Source organism: Pelodiscus sinensis, chromosome 3, assembly GCF_052426305.1.
Source record: "Pelodiscus sinensis isolate ZL-2025 chromosome 3, ASM5242630v1, whole genome shotgun sequence".
In the NCBI taxonomy this organism is placed as follows: domain Eukaryota; kingdom Metazoa; phylum Chordata; order Testudines; family Trionychidae; genus Pelodiscus; species Pelodiscus sinensis.
Genome location: NC_143054.1, coordinates 61955343 through 61978183, shown reverse-complemented (window position 1 = coordinate 61978183; position 22841 = coordinate 61955343). Strand labels below are relative to the sequence as shown.

General features: G+C 41.3%; 1 protein-coding gene across 4 annotated transcripts in view; it reads left to right on the top strand.

Annotated features, from left to right (window-relative positions):
• The window catches only part of UBE3D (ubiquitin protein ligase E3D), a 106331-nt gene that overhangs the window by 1963 nt on the left and 81527 nt on the right, over positions 1-22841 (top strand). For all 4 annotated transcript variants that reach the window (XM_014569944.3, XM_006115896.5, XM_075923815.2 and 1 more), the window contains exons 3-7: positions 2751-2841; positions 9564-9795; positions 16223-16292; positions 20128-20197; positions 21212-21320. In XM_014569944.3, coding sequence (XP_014425430.2) covers positions 2751-2841; positions 9564-9795; positions 16223-16292; positions 20128-20197; positions 21212-21320 — 572 coding nt within the window. The remainder of the gene's footprint in view (positions 1-2750; positions 2842-9563; positions 9796-16222; positions 16293-20127; positions 20198-21211; positions 21321-22841) is intronic.

Genomic DNA, 22841 nt, shown 5'->3' with positions numbered 1-22841 from the left:
GAAAAGCAAGACCATTGTTTAGAAAATATATTTTTATTTTGGGATAATTTAATATTTTACAGCTATTTCCAATATATAAGAGAAGAAAAAGGTGACAAAAACTAACTAGATTTCATGATATGCAGAACTTTCTTCTCTTTATGATTTTTTAAAAGTTTTTCATTAATGTTAAATTAAAAATTAAATAGGAATTGATTTCCAAAACTCTGCTTGATTAAAACAAACTCCTACTACAACTTTGATAGGAAAATGCAAAAATAGAAAAGAGAATAAAAAGGGAAGACACATAATTGCAAGAAAAGCCCCGTTCTTCAATACTCACTCCTACTTTACCATCTGATTTGAGAGTTTCTTCTTTTGTATTTTGCTCTCACACAAAGACTCAAAGAGCAAAATCTAATTCATTCCAGCCTGTTTCATAAGGATGTCACTAATCCCATCTTTGTTAAGAACTGTTGTCTTGTTTTGTGGTCCTTTGTGTCATTGCACAGATGGTCAGAATTCAGTGTTTAAAATTGCAAAACTGACTATACAGTATTTTCAAGATGGTAAAACTGGTCATAAATTTTCTTTTCTTATTTCTGATTTCATACATTACAAATGTTAAAAGGGTGATGCATGACACACTGGGTTGTCTTTCTTTCTCCTCTTTCTATTTCATATACCATATTTGATAGCTAAAGTGAAAAATTAAGGTATTTTTCACAGGACACAATGGAAAGCCACATAGTACTCTGAATTTGGTGTCATGTCATATTCCTTTTTTTTTTTTTTTTTTTTTTTAAATTACAGGTTGGACCTTGCACCCTCGGGACCTGACTGGTCCTGACGAAGGGATTTGTCAGATCAGGAAAGGTCCCTCCCCGCCTGGCTGTGCTGCCACAGGGCTAGGGCTCCAGCTTGCCGCTGTTGCTGCCTCAGCCCCTTCAGGGTCATGTGCCATGGTCAGAGCTGCGCAGCCGGGGCAGAGCTCTGCAGCTGCCTGGCTCTGTGGCTGGGGCCAGAGTTCTGTGGCCAGGGTGAAGGGACAGGGCCGGAGCTCCCTGGGTGCCACTGGGGCTGGAGATCCCCAGCCTGTGAAGCATGAACCTGGCTGGAGTGCTGGGGACGGGCCCAGAGGTCCCTGGCACGGGCCGGAGGTCCATGGCCCACGGCCAGGCTAGAGCTCCCCGCCATGCCATCAGTTCTCCCTTCCCTCTTCCCACACACACACTGGATTCCCAGCTGAGTTGCCAGTGTCCCTTATGGCACTTCTACCCCACTGCCAGACCTCCCTCTTCCTGGGCTCTGTGGTCCAGGAACATCCGTGATCCATGCTGGATCATGGTTCTTCCCAGACCAGGGAGTCCCGGTTAAGGGAGGTACAACCTATAGAGACAAATTCTACTACCAGTAGTAGTGTCCACTGTATGTATGTAGATTACAAGACAGGAGCTTTTACACGGGGAAAAAAAAAAAGTGGAATTCTATGGCTTATTTTGTGCAATACTGAGGTGGTTTATGCATGTTACTGTTTGTGCATCTGAATTGAAAAATCATTTTGTAATTGTTTCTCATTAAAGAAGTTATGTAATATGATTCAGAAGTAAACATGTAAACTACATTTTCAAACTGAAGTTGCACCAATGAAAAAAATGTGAAACTTGCATTTATATATGTAAGATGGCTGACTAGACACATGCACAAATTAGGTATTTTTAAATTTGTTTGTATTGTGATGCACAGTTACTCAGCTTGTATGTGACACTTTAGAATAAAAAGCCACAGTGTATTCATGATGCTGATTTTTTTCAAAAGTTAAAGATTTCAAGTTACATCCCTTAGATTATGCATAAAATTCCAAAATTTCACACACATGCCAAATAACAATGCATTGTAATACAAACTAGTATTTTAAAATATTTGATTGTGTGTATGCATGTAACTGACGCACACCCCTGACTGGCACATACCCATGCAGGTTTCATATTTTTTACTAAGGCAACCTAGGGCTCCCACTTTGAATATGTGGTCTACTTCTGCACCACATTAAATAAGTTCAAATTCTTCTGTTTAAAATGGTATACTTTTAGCATTGTTTTAATTCAAAGTCACATTTATTATTTTTAGTTCTCTATTGTAACTGGGAAAATATGTTCTCAGAAATACCTTTAGTTGGAGTGTTTTCACTTTGCTGGCCAGCAGGGGGGATTGTTATATTGGAGACTCGTCATTTTTCGTCCAGAGAGAGAGAGTATATTTTGTTGCTACGTTTATACCTCTACTTAGATGACAGTTTAGAATATTGCTTTTTTTGGTCTTTTTGAACTACTTAATGTGGAAGCACCATCACATGGCAATTAGAGATCAGCAGAGCTAACGTTAATAGGGTTAAGATTTAATTTACCAGAAATGTAACTTTAAAAGGATTCTCTTTTCCCTGTTAAAAACTTCATCCTCTCCAACATAAGCTTACAACACTGTTAAAAATGTCTATTCAAATACAGAGTATATATATTACAAATAAATGCTAAATGCTGTGAATATAGGTTGTATTTTCCTTCAGTTCTGTTTGCCTATTCTTTTCTTGTAAGCAGGAAGGATGTTGAAGAGTACAAAGAATGTGGTGTGTGAAATGCCAGTGTTTTTCTTCTTGCTTTTAGACTCTCTGCTTTCTGGAATTAATGAGTGGACACCTATGTGTTTTATGTGCAAATTTATGTAGATTAAACAAGAACTTGACTTTTTTATGTCCTCTTTAAAATCTGCAGAATTAATTTCAACTTTGAGTGAAAGTCCAGAGGTACAGAAGAGTTGCATCTTTTACTGTCAGTCTTGTGGTGAAATCATAATAAAAGAACGGTAAGCAATTCAATTGTATATGTTATGTATTAATAAATGCTTCATAACTTAAGAATGGCTAGACTGGGTCAGACCAAGTATAGTAGGTGTCTTCGAAGAGTGGCCAATGCCTAGTGCTTCAAAGAGAATGAATAGAATGTAATCATAAAGTGAGCCGTCCCCTGGCACCCATTCCCAGCTTCTGGTAAATAGAGACTAAGGACAATATCCTTGCCCATCTTGGTTAATTGCAATAGATTAATAGAGACTAGTTTAATATAGTTATTTTTTTAACCCTCTTGTAGTGTTGGTCTTCACAACATCCTCTGGCAAAAATGTTCACAGGCTGACTGTGCTTTGTGTGAAGAAATGCTTCCATTGTTTGTAGTAAAACTGCTGCCTATTAATTTCATTTGGTGACCTCTAGTTCTTGTGTTATGAGGAGTAAATAGTAGGGATGTAAGTGACTAGTCGACTCCCCGATAAGCATGTGCTTATCAAAGAGAGGCAGTAGTTGTGGGGGAGCAGGAGCTGGTGCTGGGGAAGCTGGCTTAAAAGCCATTTCCCCCCTGCACCATCTCTGCGGGGGGCAGGAGAGGCAGAAACATCCCTAATGCTGCGCCTCTCCCTTTGAAATATACACGAGCCACCTGCAGCGCTTGTACATTCTAAACAGAGGCACAGCGGGATAGCGAGAGCTCCCCCTATCAACTAATCAAGTAGTCGATGGAAATTCCATTGATTACACTACTCAGTTGATTGATCGAAATTTAACATCCCTAGTGTAAATAGCACTCCTTTTTTATAATAAATTATTTTATAGACCTCTATCGAGCTCCCTCTTAGTTGTCTCTTTTTCAGGCTGAAAAGGCCCGGTTCTGTTAATCTTTCCATGTATGGAAGCTTTTCCATTCTCCTAATCATTTTTATTGTCTTTTTCTGTATCTTTTCCAGTTCCTTTTTTGAGATGAGGCAACTACATCTGCATACAGTATTTAAGATGTGATATGCCATGGTTTTATATAATGGCAATATGATATATTTTATCTTATTATCTATCCCTGTCCTAATGTTTCTCAGCTTTCTGTTGCCACTGGTTGCCATTTATGTCATTCATTCACTAAGATGAACAGGTTAAAAATCATATTTTAAAAGCCTCTTGACCTGTTAGTTGTGTACACCGTAGATTGTTAACAGTGAAATTATCCTAAACAAATCTTTCATTATTTGTTTACATTTGGCATGTCACTCAACTTAGAAAATAATGAGAGTAGGGAGATGATGTGTTTCAGTGGTTAGGGCAGAAAATTGGAATTTAGGAGATCTGGGTTCTTTTTTGTGGCTTTACACTATACCAGGAAAGTCATTTCCCCTGTCTGTACTTCAGTCTTCCTATCTGTGGAATGAAGATGAGTCTTATCCTCTTCAGTATTTTGGGGTATAGGGCTTTTTATCCATACATAAGGAAGTATAGTTATAGGCCAGTTTACTTTTCTGGGTCTGTTACAAAATACTGAAGTGCTTTGTTAGTGTATTGCAAATACTTCAGGAAAAAGTTTTAAGACAAAGATTATTTAATAAATATTAATATTTCTTAAATAATAACGTATACATGCAAGGATGTGGACGCATTGGAGATGGTCTAGCGGAGGGCAACCAAAATGATTAGGGGGCTGGAGCATATGACCTACAAGGAGAGGCTTTGGTCTGTTTAGTCTGCAGAAGCGAAGCGTGAGGGGGGATTTGATAGCAGCCTTCAACTTCCTGAAGGGAGGTTCCAAAGAGGATGGAGAAAGGCTGTTCTTAGTAGTGATGGATGGCAGAACAAGGAGCAATGGTCTCAAGTTGTGGTGGGAGAAGTCCAGGTTAGATATTAGGAAAAACTATTTCACTAGGGGGGTGGTGAAGCACTGGAATGGGTTACCTAGGGAAGTAGTAGAGTCTCCATCCCTAGAGATTTTTAAGTCTAGGCTTGACAGAGCCCTGTCCGGGTTGATTTAGTTGGGATTGGTCCTGCCTAGGGCAGGGGGCTGGACTTGATGACCTTCTGAGGTCTCTTCCAGCTCTATGATTCTATGGTTTGGTATCCTTCTGCATTTCAGGAATCTTGGTTGGTTCTGCTCATTTTGTCCTATTAATTCTCTCTTGTCAAAAAGTTATATTTGTGATGAACCAGAATAGGTGTTGGGGCAAAGCTACCTTTTTTCTTCCAGGGAAAGGGTAAAATTAGTTCTTGCCCTGAAAGTTAGAATCATGATAATGAAATATTATACAGTTTTTCTGAAGACTTTCTGTAGTGGTTATTAGTCTCGGGGGTTGCTGTGTTAGTCTGTAACTTTTTAAAAATGAGTAGTCCTGTGGTACCTTATTGACTAACAGAAATATATATAGTATCATGAGCTTTCATGGGCAAGACCATCTGAAGAAGTGGATTTTGCCCACGGAAGCTCATGATACTGTGCGTGCGCACTGAGCACCCTCTACTCCAGAGAATGGGTACTGTGACCAGTAACACATGTCGGCGTTAAAATGTTCTCTCCCATTCTTCCTGTTCCGATGATTTCAAAACCCTAGGTGCGAACTCCTTCAAATTTGGTACTCCTTCATATCTGGAGCTGAACTCCTTCATATCTGGAGCTGAACTTCTACTGCTAAATGGGCCAAATCGACTTCTCAGATTTGAGCAGCCCATATCCTTCACAAGTGTTTAAGCTGTACCTGAATTTTGTGTGTCTGACACATCTCTTTCTCTTTCTTATGAAGTCTGAAGTTGGGATGTTAGAGTTTAACCAGTTAACTGACAAGATCATCTTATTGGTTAAATGCTGCCCAACAGCTTTCTTCATGGGAGCAGGGCCAGCTGCAGAGCCCACAAGGAAGCCTCCTATGTGGGTCCTGCACTCTTCTCCATGCCTGAGCACACAGGAGATCAGGTTGAAATAAAAATATCCAGAATGTGAGGCATGGCAGTGGCTCTCCACCATCTCTTTTCACAGAGCCTTTTGAAGCCCCTTGGTTTGGCTGAGTTACATCAATATGGAAGGGCATGACAGCATGGATACAAAGCACTCTCTCTCCTTTCCCACACTGCCTCATTTCCAAGCTTAAGTCAGTACTGTAGTTAATGGTGTTAGAAACAACATTAATTCTTTCTGGCTTTGGCCTCAACAGGAGGAGGGGTAGTGAGCAGATATGACAGATAGCTTGTTATACATAGATGTTGGGGGAGAGAGGGTGAAAAAGGCTGCAAAGCTATGTGGAGGTCTTCCTTGCAGTTTATCAGAGATCAACTAAGTTAGAACTTGATTCTTTCGATGAGTCTCATGGCTCTCCCAAGATACAGAATCATGCCCTCTGCCCCTTCCATACTACTCAATGAAGGGTAGATTGTCAGGATGCTTTTCTTTCCTACTGATTATAGTGTAAAAGAGTTGATTATAGACAAAAGGTACACCTTTCAAGGCTTTGCTTCCGTCATTCAGTAGCTTTCAGAGAGCAGAGCAGAATGTAATTTAAATTAATTTTCATGCATTATCTTTTAAGGAGATTGCCCTTTCCATCAGGCCAAAAATTATTGTTGCTATACAAGAGATTTACATATGCATTGCAAAATTTAATGCAGAATACTGTGTGTTAATTACATTACATTTATTACAGTTATGACTGAATTCCCAAATGTTATGGAGCAAATATCTGATTACTTAATTTATGTTGAAGAAAGTTATATTATTCTAAACTCAATGAGGGATTTTTTTGGTGGGGTGGGGAGTAGGCTACATATTTTAAAGGCATCTAATTGTATTTTAAATGTCATAATGCAAATCAATTTTCATTAGAGAGGATTTTAATGTATACTTTCTGAAAAATGTTAATGTTGGACAACAGTTTGAGAGTTTATATACATTAAAAGAGAGAGTGTCTTACAATAGGGTGGGTAGAGTGTCTTACAATAGGGTGGGTTCTCATTGAGGGCCTGGACCCCTGGTAAGCCCATGTGGTTGTATTAGATGGGCTTTAGTAGATTGTTGCTCAATACAATTCAAAGTCGTCTGAAATTGAACGGGTGCTGCATTAAATTAATGTCATGTATCTAATTCTAGAGAAAGATAAAGGCCCAGAGCCTGGCTGCCCATTCACAGATGTACAAAGTGCCAAATGTAATAGAAGAGCTATATTTGTGCATAGGATGGACAAGCCAGAGGAGTAGATGGGCTGTGCAGTCCCTTTTATAAGGCAAACTCTGGCAGGCTGCTATTATGTAAGGTGGTGGGGTACTGTGGTGGAGACTACAGGTCTCTGGGAAGGCAAGGTGGGTGACTCTGGACTGCGGTAAAGATCACGCAGTGACAGGTGCCAGTTTACAACAGGCTTTGTAATACTTTTACATTATGTAATACAGACTGGGTACTGCCAAGAAAGTGATTTTATATAATTGTAGCTGGTTCAGGACCCTAGAGATTTTTAATATATTTCAGCTCTCCTCTGAAGACAGTATTGATTTTGATAAGGTGCTAACAAAATTTGAAATGTATTATCTAGAAAGAAGGAAACCTGTGAAATATTTCACTTCTACGTGAGAGTACAAAAGGCATAAGAAAGTATCCAGGAAAATATTGGCCTCTTAAGAGACTAGAGAGACATAATAGTGCTGGACTGCAGTGATGGGAAAATATGTAAGCATCTGCTCAGAGATTGTGAGTTGCCCTTAACAACACATCTGTGGGACAAGAGCGCTAGTTTGTGGACCACTAGTGGTCCATGACCATCTTGCAGGTGGGCTTGGTGCTCTCCCACTACACCTCCCGCAGTGGAGAATCTGCACTGGCACTCCCCCCACAAGCTTGGAGCATCAGTAATGGCTTCCCACCTGTGCTGCCATTCCAGCTGGGGGAATGGCAGCACAGGAAACAGCTCGCCTGGAAGCTTTCCCCACTGCTCCCCACTCCAGCAAATCGAAGAAGCAGGGGTAGTGTGTAGGAGCTACAGGGGGCATGGAACCAGTTAAGCGCCCCCTCCCCCCATCTCTTTCATGTCCAGACCCTACAGCCCATTCCCCTCTCACACATTTCTTGCCCCAAGACCACACATGCCCAGCCCGCTCCTGGTCCCTCCCTCCCACCCAGATCCCCCTCACTCTCAGCTTGCTCCTGCACCCAATCTCCAGGCCAGAACCCCCAACCCCAGCCCACTCCTGCATATACAGGCAGTCCCCGAGTGAGTTACGAACGAGGTTCCTCTCCCTGGTCTCCAGCAGACCAGGGAGAGGAAGCAAAGCGGCGGAACACGTGGGCAGCGGACAGGGCTGTCCGCTGCCCACGCTGCTCCGAGGCTTGGCTCTGCTTTGCCCCCTCCCCCCCCGTCCCCCTGGTCTGCAGACCAGGAGGACGGGGGGGGGGCAAAGCAGAGCAAAGCCGTGGAGCACGCGGGCAGCGGACAGCTACGGCACATCTGGGCTGTCCCGCTGCCCCCATGCTCCATGGCTTTGCTCCAGACACCTGTGGTACAGCAGCTGAGGCGCTGCCAGTTGGTCCCGTAGCGCCGCTCTGGGCGCTACTGGACCAACCAGGCAGCACCCCAGCTGTTCTGCCCCAGGCGTCCTGATTCAGCCACTGCTGGTCAGATTCAGCAGCGGCTGAATCAGGACGCCTGGGGCAGAGCAGCTGGGGTGCTGCTGGGTTGGTCCAGTAGCGCCGAGGAGCAGCGGCGCTACTGGACCAACGCAGCAGCACCCCAGCTGCTCTGCCCCAGGCGTCCCCAAGTCAGCCGCTGCTGAAACTGACCAGTGGCTGACTACAGGAAGCCCCTGTCCCGGGCTTCCTGGAATCAGCCGCTGATCAGTTTCAGCAGCAGCTGACTTGGGGATGCCTGGGGTTCTTAAGGTGAATCTGTATGTAAGTCAGAACTGGCATCCAGATTCAGCGCTGTTGAAACTGATCAGTTTCAGCAGCGGCTGGATCTGGACGCCAGTTCCGACTTACATACAGATTCAACTTAAGAACAAACCTACAGTCCCTATCTTGTACGTAACCCGGGGACTGCCTGTAGATGTTTCAGATAAATAGAATTGTTTGTGTACACCAGTGTGTGTGTTAACATATATTCTGACTTTGAGATATGACATATGGTAAGGTGTCTTCAGGAATGTGTGACTTCTGCAAATTAAATTTTAGTTTAACTTCAGGTTGCATTATCTAGTACAAGAAAAAGCACTATAGCATTTTTTTAATTTTGTTTGTTTTGCTTCAGAGTCTGATTGCGTCCCTGTCGGAGGGGCTTTGGAATGCTTAAGTGGCCTTGCTTAGTAGTTCTTAAGACCTGTGTTGACATTGCATGGGCATCTGATCTAAAAGATGATACATTTTTTTAAAAAGCACATGACTTTGTTTTTCACTGCTATGACACGAGGTATTTTTTTCACTTCACTAGTTATCAATGCCAATTTCTGCAGTATAATTGCTGGAGATCAGGCTGAGCCTGAGTCTTTCCACCTGTTATCATAATGCAAGACATTCCCAAATAATCTTGTCATGATTCATTACTATTGCCTTCTCAGAATTCATCCAGTGGACTTCAGTATCTATAAATATGTACCTTTTGCTGAAGGTGGGGAAGGCAGCTCTTACTTCTGGGGAGGGAGGGAATGTCATATTTGATAGACTTTTGGTTTTTTTGCAGTGTGAAGACAAGTGCCTTTAGAAATGCTTGTAATAGATTGAAATATCTTGTTTTCTTTCCTCTGCTAGGACATTTCTCAGAGTTCTTCCCCTACCAAGTGAAAACTGGAGTGCTTTGGTTGAGGAATGGTGCTGCCACCCCAATCCCTTTGCCAAAAGTGCTCTTCATCCTCAGAATGATGACTGTTTTTTTGAACACACTTACTTTCTGGTGAATTCAGGAAGTAAGTCATATGTACCTGCAACTGAAATAGTCCATTTAGAGACTGAACATTCTGCTTCTGAGAGGAGCTTTGCCTTGGTAAAGTATTTTGTTTTAATGTCTCATGTTGTGACTTTTTATTTTTTATTTTATTTTGGGTAGTGGCCATTTCACTGAAAGACTTTTATTAAGTTCAAGGTTTGTAGAGTAGTTAACATCTGTTGCCTAAAAGCTAGACTAAGTTCTAGATTATGGTTTGCAGTTTCAGAATAATTACTCCTGGTCTTAGTATCTCCTGGGTCAACAAGAAATGATTCAGAAACCTCCGCCTTGAAATACGGTTGGAATCATTGTAAAAATACTATTCAGAGAACCTAGTACAGTACAGGTTGGACCTCCCTAGTCCAACTTCCTCAAGATCTGACCAGTCCCAGACAAAGGAGTTTCCAGACTAGAGAAGGTCAGCGCCGGGGTGGGGGGAGAGGGTTGCACCAGCCTCTCTACTGGGCTCCTCTCCCCAACTACCTAGCATCCCTCCCTTTGGTCTCCTGGCAGCAGCCCCGTGGGCTTCAGCAAACCTGCCAGCCCTGGAACTCTGGTGGGAGCTCCTGCAGGTACAGGCAGTCCCCGAGTTACGTACAAGATAGGGACTGTAGGTTTGTTCTTAAGTTGAATCTGTATGTAAGTCGGAACTGGCGTCCAGATTCAGCCGCTGCTGAAACTGACCGCCAGTTCTGACTTACATACAGATTCAACTTAAGAACCCCAAGCGTCCCCAAGTCAGCTGCTGCTGAAACTGATCAGCGGCTGATTCCAGGAAGCCTGGGGCAGAGCAACTCTGCCTTGGGCTTCCTGTAGTCAGCGCTGGTCAGTTTCAGCAGCGGCTGACTTGGGGACGCCTGGGGCAGAGCAGCTGGGGTGCTGCTGGGTTGGTCCAGTAGCGCCGCTCCTCGGCGCTACTAGACCAACCCAGCAGCACCCCAGCTGCTCTGCCCCAGGCATCCTGATTCAGCCACTGCTGAAACTGACCAGCAGCGGCTGAATTAGGACGCCTGGGGCAGAGCAGCTGGGGTGCTGTCGGGTTGGTCCAGTAGTGCCCAGAGCGGCGCTGCGGGACTAACCGGCAGCGCCCCAGCTGCTCTGCCCCAGGGTCTACAACAAAAGCCTGGTCTGCTGGGGGGGGGGGTACACTAGCTGCGCCCCCCCCCCCAGCAGACCAGGGACACGGGGAGCAAAGCCGCAGCGGCAGCGGGGTGCCCCCGCTGCGGCTTCGCTCCCGGTGCCCCTGGTCTGCTGGAGACGGTCCCCAGCAGACCAGGGGCACCGGGAGCAGCTTTTCTCGCCCCGGAGGTCGAGGTGGTGGATCGCTGCCTGCGAGCTCCGGGGCGAGAGAGCCCCGTTCGTAAGTGCGGATCTGACATAAGTCGGATCCGCGTAAGTCGGGGACTGCCTGTACTTGTGGCTCTGCCAGCTGTGGGCTCTGCAGCTCCCTCTGCCCTCCTGCCCCCCCCACACCCCCCCCCCGGCCCTGCTGGCTGCAAGCTCAACAGAGCCCTCTGGCAGCCCCACCAGCTTCCCGGCCCATTGTGAGCTCTGCTGCCCACCCTGAGGATCCCGGTGCCCCTGCTAGTTTCCCAGCCCATCTGGCAACAGGCTTTGATGCCCTGTGGACTCCTGTCCTGCTGGCCGGCTCTGCTGGGGCTCTCTAGTCCAGGAACATCCATGGTCCTTCCAGACCATGGATGTTGCCAGACCAGAGAATGCTGGGCCATAGAGGTTCAACCTGTACTTGCAAAGATGAGCAGCTAAAGCAAAATGGGATTTCATATTGCCAGAGAGTAAAGTAGTAGAATCCTTGAATCAGCCTTGATTTGACTGGAAACGGTGGTCCATTACTACAGGCTTTATTTAATCAGATTGGTAGTTAATTAAAACTGTACCTCTGCTATGGTAGGAAGAATCAAAGAGTAGCAAAATAAAACCCAAAAGCTAAGAATGGAGTCAAAGGGTAAGTACATTTGCTGAAACTATTCTGGACACTAAAAAGTAAATATAAATCACACAGTTGGGAGATACAGAACTTGTCAAAATCAGGCTGTGGTTTGGGTCCCAATATCATTTATATATGTTCCCACAATGAAAATGGTGGAGGGAAAATGGACTCATCTTTTTAAAATATTTTTGTTTAGCTGCACTTGCCTGGCAAAATACTGTCTTCAGGTAACGTACAGAGCTTTTTAGGCTAGGACTGACCAGTCTGAGCCTCTCTGTGAATCATAGTATGAATTCCATGTGCTGTGAGTCTCAGGCTCTGCCTCTTCCCATGCTTGATCTTCTTTTGGGTTTTTGAGATGCCAGCTGTTGGATTTTCAGGACTTTTAACAGAAACGTCTCTCTGAACAAAGAGTAAACCCTATCTGTTCAGCATGGCCTCTGTGTTTAGAATCTATTACTGAAATTGTGGTGCCCAGAGAGTTAGGCTTGTTTCAACCCCTTTCTCTCACAATCTTTGGACTGTCAAGTCTCTTATAAGCAACTGCTTCCACAGGCAGTAAAGGGACTCAGAGAGGTAGCTCAGAGAGGGTTGCAACTAAAGCACTTGTGGGTATAGATGTTGGGCAGCTGCATCCAAAACAAAGTGTCTCATTTAAATGCTCTGCACCATTGATGTTCAGAACCACATAGTCGTGCAAGCTCCAATAAAAAATGAGAGAAGTCTCCTGTGAGAGGCACCTGAAGATTTTTCGAATGAGATGAATCTTCATATTCACTTCCTAAAAATTGCCTTGATGCCAAGATTTCTTACTGGGTTGTTTGAAACCCCTTCTATTGCTCTTGTACTGAAACTCTAATGTGCACTCATTGATTTCCAGCATCAGTCAGTTGACAAGCAAATGAGCACAGCTTTAAGATCAATCCAAAACTGGACTAATCAGGGAAAAATTCATATTGAAATACAAAATTCTTCATAATATGGAGAGGTTATAAGAAAATTACAGACAACATGGATTGCTGATGGTACAAGTGTTCTGATTTTATAATATATTCATGCAGCTTGCACTAGTATGAAAGTCCCTCTTTAATTGCATGGCAGTCATTGAAAAGTGTGTGCCTGTGACCAAAACAGTAGCAGGAGTGTAGTAGAGATATTTAAACAATCCTCTCTGCCTCCTGTGGGACCAAGACAATTTTCTGCCATGGAAAACATATTGCTCACATCTTAGTCTAACGATATAACACACATTTTAAATGTCACATGGTCACGCAGCATCCTAATAATGTCTCTTGGGGAAAATATTTTCCCCGAGACAATATCAAGGATCTTTAGAAATAGAAACACACACAAAAAAAGTATTAGGAGAGGATCTGCCTCCATCTGCAGATTGCCGGCAGCTGTGAGTTGTCACATAGATATATTGATTTAATTAGTCTGGGTAAAAGTATCATCCTTTTTGTTTAAGCAGTAATACCATTGAGTTCTCAGAGTTTTTAGGTACCAAACTGCACGACTCTCAGCCACATGATGTAACTTTTAGCTGAAAAACTCAGTTATCTGAGGAATACGGTTTATATTGCCCCGACCCCTGCCTTCCCTTATTATGTGTTAAGAAATCCAAACTCCTTGCTCCTTGTCCAGAAGAGAGAGAGAGAGAATGAAAGTAAGTTCTACTCCATACCTCTTAGGGGAGAGTAAAGAGGAGGGAGTTGGGAAAGGGAAAGGAGTTGCAGTTGTCTTCATCGGCTCAAACTTTGGTACAATGGGATCCACAATTCCTGTTAGTATGTTTACACTGCATTCCTTTTTTGAGAGAAGAATGCAAATGAGGACAAACAAAATTGCAAATGAAGCGTGCATTTGAATTTCCTGTGCTTCATTTGCATAATCGCAGCCAGCTGCTTTTTCGAAATACCCTATTTCAAGAGAAACGCTGTTTAGATGCAGTTATTTCGAGAAAAAAACCCTTCTTTGAAATAACCGTTAAATTCAAAAACCACACTTCATTTGCAGTTTCGTTTGTCTGCATTTGCATTCCTGTCTTGAAAGAGGAATGTAGCGTAGACGTACCCTGTATAAGGTGTCCTGTTAAGGTTGTAAAAGTCAACAGAGGCTGGAGAAATCCCAATCTGTATGTCCCCACTAGAATCACTATAGATGTTTCCTGGCTTAGTTGAGATTTGCAGTATAGACTATCTCCTCAGTTTCCTAATCTTAGGAAATAAGAATCTTTCTTGAGAGCATTTGTGATTGTCTCTTTAGAAACAAGTGCTAATAGGCAGCCCTTTTTACTAGAGGAAGCCTGACTTTCACCTGACAAGGTTCCTTTTAGCAGAGCTAGGAATAGAACCCACATCTCTAATATTCCCAGACAGGTACATTTTTAAGAACAGAATGGACCACCATAATTATCTAGTTTGACCTGTACAACACAAGCTAAAAATCTGATGAAGTAATATTTTCAAACCCATGACTTCTGTTTGAGCTTTAATATGTTTCTTAAATAAAGCCTTTAAATAAAAAATTGATATTTGTCACAGAAAATCCACCATGTCGCTATGAGAGTTCTTCCAATGGCTAATTACCCTTGTTTTAAAAAATTATACTTTATTTCTAGCTTAAATTTGTCTGTCTTCAGCTTTCAACTTTAGGATTTTATATCTTTTTCTGCTAGTTAAAGAGCTACTATCATAAACCTCTTCACCTTATAGATACTTGTGGACAGTGATCAAGTCATCTCTTAATCAAACTAGATTGAGCTTTATGAAGTATAAGTATGGACTCCAGAACTTGACACCGTATTCTATATACAGCACTAGAGACAGTTATTGGAAGTGATACTACTGCTCTACGTCTACAGGGGATGGAAAATCCCATTTAATTAACCAATTAAACAAGTTTAACCAATTAACTAATAAATGGGGATGGAATAGCTGCTCCAGCCCTGCTAGACTAGAGCCACACCCCCTCTCACACCCCTCCCCCATCCTGCTGCTTTTAGCCCTGGTGGGGCTAGAGCAGCCTTCTACCTGTTTCAGGCCATGGGGCAGGGGGCTTCTCCCTAGGTAGTGCTTAACCATGACCTAGTAAGCATCAACCAGTAAGGGTAATGTTTACCAGTTACCTGTTATCATCCCTAACTCCTACTCAATATTTCTCTGCTTATACATGAAAGCAGGCCCTGCTTGCCCTTGCTGGGGTTTGGACTTCTGTCCCCTGGCTCGAAGGGAATTGGGGTAAGCATCCCATCCCCTGGTCAGCTTGAGGCTGGGTAAACAGTCCTCTCCAGCCACTAGTAGCTCCACTCTCAGGCTACTTGGAAAAGGATCCCAAACATGTCTTGTGGGATCTCCTCCCCTCCCCTGCTGTCTGTGGAATGCAGAGCTCTTCCCCTCCCCTGCTGTCTGTGGAATGCTGCCATTCCCCTTTTCAACTTTTCTGATTGTCTCCTTATCTGTTATTCTTTCCAACTTCCTCTTCCACTCTCCACCCTTTCCCCCAGTAGGGAAGGCTTTTTAAAAGGCCCTGTGGCAGCCTCAAATGAGATCAGCTAACCCTAATTGATGTATAGCAGTCCCATCCCTCCCACCAGCTGCTCCCACTCTGCCCATGATAACTGTGGGTCAGCTACTCCTGGATGCCCTGAATAACCCTCCCCTAATTAGCCAGGGCCCTTTCTGTTTACTAGAGCTGCTTCTCTTCCCCTTCTAATTTAAACTTTTAGCCTGACCTGTCACACTATATTCTTTGTTCCTATAGGTAAGATTTTTGATTTGGTTGTATTATAATTACATTTCCATCACACAATGGGAAAACATTCTTTAAAAATGTTTTGTGAGAAAACAACATAATCTGTCATTTATGGTACAGCAGGCAGCAACACAAATTATACGTTTGGTCATTTGTCATACGTTATGGTGACTTGTATCACACGATTTTAAAGTTGAGAGGCAAGCTGGCTTTAGTAAAAGTGTCGCTTCATTAGAGTTGGAAACAGTGGAAAAATGTGACCATCTTTTATTAAAGTCATAATAAATTAAAAAAACACATTTTTTCAACTAATTTTTTATAATAGGTGTTACTTTTCTGTGTGGGTATAAATCTGGCTTCAATATGATTTTTTTCAAGGTGAAAGTTCTTTTTCAGACTTGTAAGCCTAAACAAATACCTGTGTGAAATATATTTGCGGCATATATACCCCAAATGAAACATACTAGATGCAAAAGTCTTGCTAATGAAATTGCTTGAATTATAAGTGTTGTCAGTTATCTTTTAAGCAATATTCAATTTAAATATAAATACTGGGTTTAATTTGTAGCATGTACTGTAAGATTTAAATAAAACACACAATTTCTAAGTAACTCAGAAAGTTTAGAGGGCTTCAGTGAATGAAACAGCTCACATCTCTATATATGTAAGCATTCTAAGGAGTGCAGAATAAAGAAGTGCACTCTGGAGAATGTGTTAAAATTATGCATTCTTATTTAGAAGAGTTGAATGACATTTAAATGGCATTTCTCTGTCCTACAGAAATCAAAGGAAAATACCACAGTAATTTGTAAGCGCTGCAAGAGAATGCTGGGAGAGACGGTATCATCAGGTATGGATTACACAAACAAAACCATATTTGGCTGGCTCTCTCACTAAACATTAGAGGTTAAAAGTTCTGGAGAAAAATAATTTATCAATAGGATGCTGAGTTGATTCCTGTGGGTTCTTTTCCTTCACTTCTGAAAGGGTGAGATTGTTTATACTGTCAGAACTATGAGTTTATTGGCCCCAATAACTTATTTTGATCCTTGTTTATGTAGTGCATCTGGCCATATTGTTCTCTGTATTTTAGCACTTATAAAAGGAATACATTCATTTTGCTATGTTTGACTCATGCTACTTGCTGAGTTATAAAATGGGTTTGTAATTACACCTAAAGATGTGATATGAGAAAATCTGAGTTGAAATAATATTTAAAGATTAAAATATGAACACAAGCAGTTTAGATTTATTTTTGAAAAGATGTCTCCTCAGTATCATGGACACATTTCCAATTTAATCTTGGAATGCAAGCTTTGTGTACCTTAGTAAATGTTGTTGAGTGTAGTGGTTCCCAACCTGTTCAAGCATATGGACCCCTTTTCAGTCTATTAAAATTTCACTGACTCCCCCCGCCCCTCCCCCCCCCCCCCCCCCCCCCCCCCCGCCGAGGGAGAAAATTAAAGAAAGAAAATGAAAGAAAAATAGAGAGAAAAAGGAAAGTAAAGGGGGGAGGGGAGGGAAGGATTGGGCCCATCGTGGTGTGCCTGATCCTTACATTTAAAACTTTCCACAAATTCCCTGCAGTAATGTCGCAGACCACCAAGGATCCATGGGCCACAGGTTGGGAACCACTTGTTTCGTGTACAAGCTCTATTATGCAGTTTGTCCATTGTAAATAGCTCTTCTAAACAAAATAAGGTAAAATAAACTTTTTATAAACCATATGCAAAGGATAATTTCTTTGAACAAAAATCTCCTTCCTAACTAAAACTAATACAGAAAAGTGGTAGAATTAGTGGTAGAATACTGGTAATACAGAAAAGATGGCTATAAAATCTCACCGCTTAACATTTGGCAAGATCTTTTTAATGTATTGAGGATTAATTTATCTGCATGGTTGCAATAACATATTATATAATAGGAATACATAATGTGTGCCCTGACTCTGTTAATACTGGTATGGGTATCTATAAATCTGTAATTTTTATATATAAATATTTGAGTTGAGATTATTGCCTGGGAGTGGTATGCATTATTTATTTACATTGCAGTAGAATATAAAATGTGCAAAATGCTATACAGACCTATAGATAAGATACCCCAGACCTAAAGAGTTTAAAAATCTATAAAGACAAAGACAGATAAAAGGATGGGAGAGAAGGAATTGTCATATAAGAAATGTGGGTGAGAGATGTTACATCCATACAAAAAACTTAATGTTCATTTTAATCTCTCGTGTGTGTGTGTGTGTGTGTGTGTGTATAGACACTGTTCTTATTTTTTTTGTGTTAACTGCTGCTATTTTTGTTTTGTTTCTTTTTAATTTTTTTCTACTTTGCATATATTAAACAGTAACTGCTGAGGCCCTTTGTTGACTAAGAAAAGTCATTTTGCATAGATTACACTTATAGGAAAATTCAAGAAATTAAATATATGTAATAGAATTTTTGTATTAATGTGCTTGCAAAAGGGAAATAAAAGAACAGTTTTAAATTTATAGGATTTCAACTTCAAACATTATTCATTATATTGAATAACTACCATACAAAGTAAATTTGTATCAGAAACTCGTAAAGCTTCCATTACTCTTTCAGTAACTAATTTGAATTATTTTGTGATTTGTAAGAGTAAAAATTTTGTTTGCTCTAAAATGACAGTTGAATAGGTGACTTGATTTTAATTTTGTTAGCAAATATTTTTATGAACTCTGATCATACTAGTCATGACTCTTTTCCAGTGAAAAACAAAAATAATTATTTAGATATTTCACCCAGCATATTCCAATGTAAAACATAGTTCGTTCAGCTAATTTAAGTGGCAGGATTCTTTATGCAAAATTTGGTAGTTGTAGCTAATCCTGAAGTATGACTTTATTTTGCACAAACAAATCCACAAACAAACAAACTCTTCAAAATATATAATAGATTTTAAAGGCCGTACTCTGCAGACTTGAGCATAACTGCCTATTGGACATGTTCACTGCAGGAACACTAGTTTTAACTAGAAGTTTAAACTACTCCAATCTACATGCTCTGTTCTACCTTGTAAAATATATTTGTCTTAAATGTGATGCAGCTTTAATTGTCCTGTGAGTCTTCTGTTTTTGTTCAAACAAACTTCTCTCACTGCTAGTAAAAATCCAATGGCAACTGCCTTGAGTAAATGTAAAATAATTTTTTTTCTATTTTCAGTTTCTGTGCTCGGCATTTACTTTAAAATTTTACCTTCTATGTTGTTGGACCCGTCTCCTGGTGTCCTGAGGAGTGTTTGGCAAACCTGTTGTTTGTTTTCACTAAGCTTTTTGTTTTCTACAATGGAATGACAAATATAGAAAAGGAAAAAATGTCAGCACTGAATTACATTTAGAATAAGTGGGTCTCAAATATAGTCTATTTACACTAAGTGTACTACTTCATGAGATTCTGTGATGAGGCTCTATATTAGGCCATACGGGGGCCAGGAACTGCTGGGCTGGAACAGCTCCAGCCTTTGGTGAGGGCTGCGCTAGCCTGACCCCAGAAGGAGTGGGAGCTGGTCCAGCCCCTCTGGAACGCCCCTATCCACTCCTCTTTAATTTGTTAAATGTAGTATTAGCACTATGTTTAACTGTTTAACCAATTAAATAGGATTTTACATCCCTGCTTCTAATCCTATCTCCAAGAAGCCCAAGATTTACAATATCTACTCATACTTCATGCTACAGTTGTGTATACTTGTTTTTTGTATCTGGAGGTAACCATATTGTACTAGATGCTTGTGTACAAAAGTAGATCTGATGCAATTGTGATTAAAAATTCTTTTTTTCTCTCTCTCCATTTAGAACATTATATTGTCTTTGTTTGTTTACAGAATTAGGTACTCAAATGCACCTACTTAGCAACCCAGAAATATCTTGTAAAATACATATTGTGTTTATATTATAAATAAAGTATATATTTTTATACCTACAAAATTTTAAAAGAAGACAACCTGGAAGGAAGCAGCTAAGCCTGGAAAGCTGAAGCAGTTGATTTTTTTTTTAAATGTCTGTACTTGAATAGGTCTTGTATATATCGATACAGAAAGAGCCAGTGTCCTGAGTTAACCTAACTTTGTTACAGAGAAATATTGTTTCCTCTCTTTGAAGAAAGAAGAGAATTAGTCCCTTGAGTTTACTCTTGTTAGAGCTATGTGTGAGATTCACTGGGGAATCATTGGTTGGTAAAGGATATTGAACTACTAACATTAAGTTGCATGGGTTTCAGTCCATTAAGTGTTTTTAGTTTCTTGTTCAAGGTTGGTGCAGCAATAATGTGAGTTTTCAATTAGTATCAGCAATCCAATACATAAAATGTTTTAAAAATGATCACTACAGGGATTTGGCTCTTGCCTACACTGGATTGATATGCAGTACACGGGGATATGATTGTGCTGGATGCTTAAGTAGGGAACGATACGGATGGCAAAATATTGATCTTGTGATTATCTCTTTAGTTCTTTTAGGAGGTATTCTTTTTGACCATGCCTGTTTTCTTTACCAGTTACCCTCCTTCTAAATGTCCAAACAGGAATGTGGACATCTCTTCCACCATTTAACTGGATGCTGATATAGGAATTTATGAATGTGGGGATGCAGTACGTATATCATTGAAGAAAATAAGTGTACTGTTTGGTTTAAAAATTTCCTTTTGTCTGATTTATAGGGATTACAAAATATTATTTCACTGAGATGATTATTCAGCCACCTGGAAAAAAATTTGACATGATACCAAGGTATAGAAATCAGATAATGTACTCAGTTTGGTTATTGGAATAATGTTGTGTGGTGATGATTACTTTTTTTGGATAGCTACTTTTTGGTATTTAATTATATTATGCTAATGAAGTATTAAGTCTACACTATTAAAATAAAAAAGTTAGGAAATGCAAAAACACTATTAACTCAACCATATAGCATACCTGCTGTGTCTTGTGATCTCTTTTCTAGTTAAATGTGCAGCTTTGTATATTACTGCTTATTGTAAACTGTATACCATGAAGTACAGATGGTATTATGGAAAGCCAAATTAACTTTGTAGTTGGAAACTTAACTCTTTTAAATTGTTTGACTTTAAGTAACTAATTATAAAAACTTTGTTGTTTTTTCTAAATTTAGGCAATGTTTTCATTGCAAGATGGCGTCTGACAATCTAAATCATACTTTTCCTGTCTTTTTTGTAGCCTTTAATTTAATCTAATACTGATATTTTTCATTTTTTTCCCCAGACAATCAATCCATTTTAAAGTTCAGGCTACATAGGTTGAGTTAACCATAAAATATAGCCTGCTGTGAACAATTACTGTTCTATTCTGCAAACTAAAAGATATTTCTAATATGTATGTAATTGTGTTGTATGCATACATTGTATTTCAGGATAAAGTGCAATATTGAGTTTGTAGACCTTTATCTGCAGCATTTGAGATTAGATGTCAGATACAGGACATTTGACCATGTGGACCATTGGTCTGTTCAAGTATGGCAATTATCATTCTGCAGAAAAGAAAGAATGTTCTTGTTTGTGTTATGGAAAGACTGGAAAGGTGGGGGTGAAGAGAGAAGCTTTGTCTCTCTCCACACAATAGTGACTTAAGTCTAGGGGGCATTATTTCTGTGCTAGATTGTAGTAGAATTCACAGCATGGAAAATCCCAGGCGCCATATATTTAGAGTTTACTTGGGGCTAATTGGAGATCAGTGGCTAATTTTGTAAAATAAATAAATAAAAACTAACTATTTATTTTAAAACAGGTCTCAGTTTGTACAGAGCATTATAGCTCAATGTCTCATGCAGTTATCCTCTGCCAGAAGTACGTTTAGGTTCAGAATACAAGGGCATGATGGAAAAATCTACATCTTGGTAAGGCATTTTCTTATAATTGTTTAGGAATGCCTGACCGTTACTCATTGGTTATTATGTGTTTACTTATGTGTGCAAAGGAAATGAGAAAAAGGAGTTAATTATTCTCACATATATTCAGGCAGAACACTTGGTTGCTTTTTTTTCCTTTTAGTTTTGGGCATATCACAATGGAATTTAAGAACCCACTTGAAGTTATTTTAGACTAAAAGATCATTGTAGTCTTAGGCAGTTAGTCCAAAATACTTACTCAGACATGCTGTTTACCCAGATGTATGTAGTCTTGTCTGTTTACAATATTTTTGTGACTGAGGAAATTTAAAAAGTGTTCTGGAGCCTTACATCTGATACATTAGGGCTGCACCACACTTCCTGGAAATGTTGGAAATAGCTCAGATTTGTCAAAGGACTCCTGGGATGGGAGCCTCACAGCCCTTAAATCCTTATCACAATTAATCCTGTCTTTGAAAAAGCAAACAGAGTAGCAATTCATTGTTCTGCCTTATCCACTACCATTATGTCATTGAATTCTTAACTTCAACTAGCACTACCAGAATTATTTCCCTGCATTTCTTCTCCCCAGAGAGGACCAAAATTGATGGGACTGTGACCTCTGAACAGAGCCAGTGCTGAACATATCTCCTCTTACCTATCCCCAATACAGTATAGCAGGCCAAACTAATAGTTGGAGGAAAGCTATGATGTGCTCCCGTTATGAGGAAGCCCACTTAAGAGACTTGTATTACCTAGAGCTAGGCTTTTAGAATACAGGCAGTCCCCGGGTTACGTACAAGATAGGGACTGTAGGTTTGTTCTTAAGTTGAATCTGTATGTAAGTCAGAACTGGCGTCCAGATTCAGCCGCTGCTGAAACTGATCAGTTTCAACAGCGGCTGAATCTGGACGCCAGTTCTGACTTACATACAGATTCAACTTAAGGACCCCAGGCATCCCCAAGTCAGCTGCTGCTGAAACTGATCAGTGGCTGATTCCAGGAAGCCCGGGGCAGGGGCTTCCTGTAGTCAGCCACTGGTCAGTTTCAGAAGCGGCTGACTTGGGGACGTCTGGGGCAGAGAAGCTGGGGTGCTGCTGGGTTGGTCCAGTAGCGCCGCCGCTCCTCGGCACTACTGGACCATCCCAGCAGCACCCAAGCTGCTCTGCCTCAGGCGTCCTGATTCAGCCGCTGCTGAAACTGACAACAGTGGCTGAATCAGAACGCCTGGGGCAGAGCAGCTGGGGTGCTGCCGGGTTGGTCCAGTAGCGCCCAGAGCGGCGCTACGGGACCAACCGGCAGCGCCCCAGCTGCTGTACCACAGGCGTCCGGAGCAAAGCCGTGGAGCACGGGGGCAGCGGGACAGCCCAGACGCGCCGTGGCTGCAGACCAGGGGGACGGGGAGCAAAGCCGCGGAACACGCAGGCAGCGGACAGCCCAGACGCGTCTGGGTTGTCCGCTGCCCGCGTGCTCCGCGGCTTTGCTCTGCTTTGCTCCCCTTCTCCCTGGCCTGCAGACCAGGAAGACTGG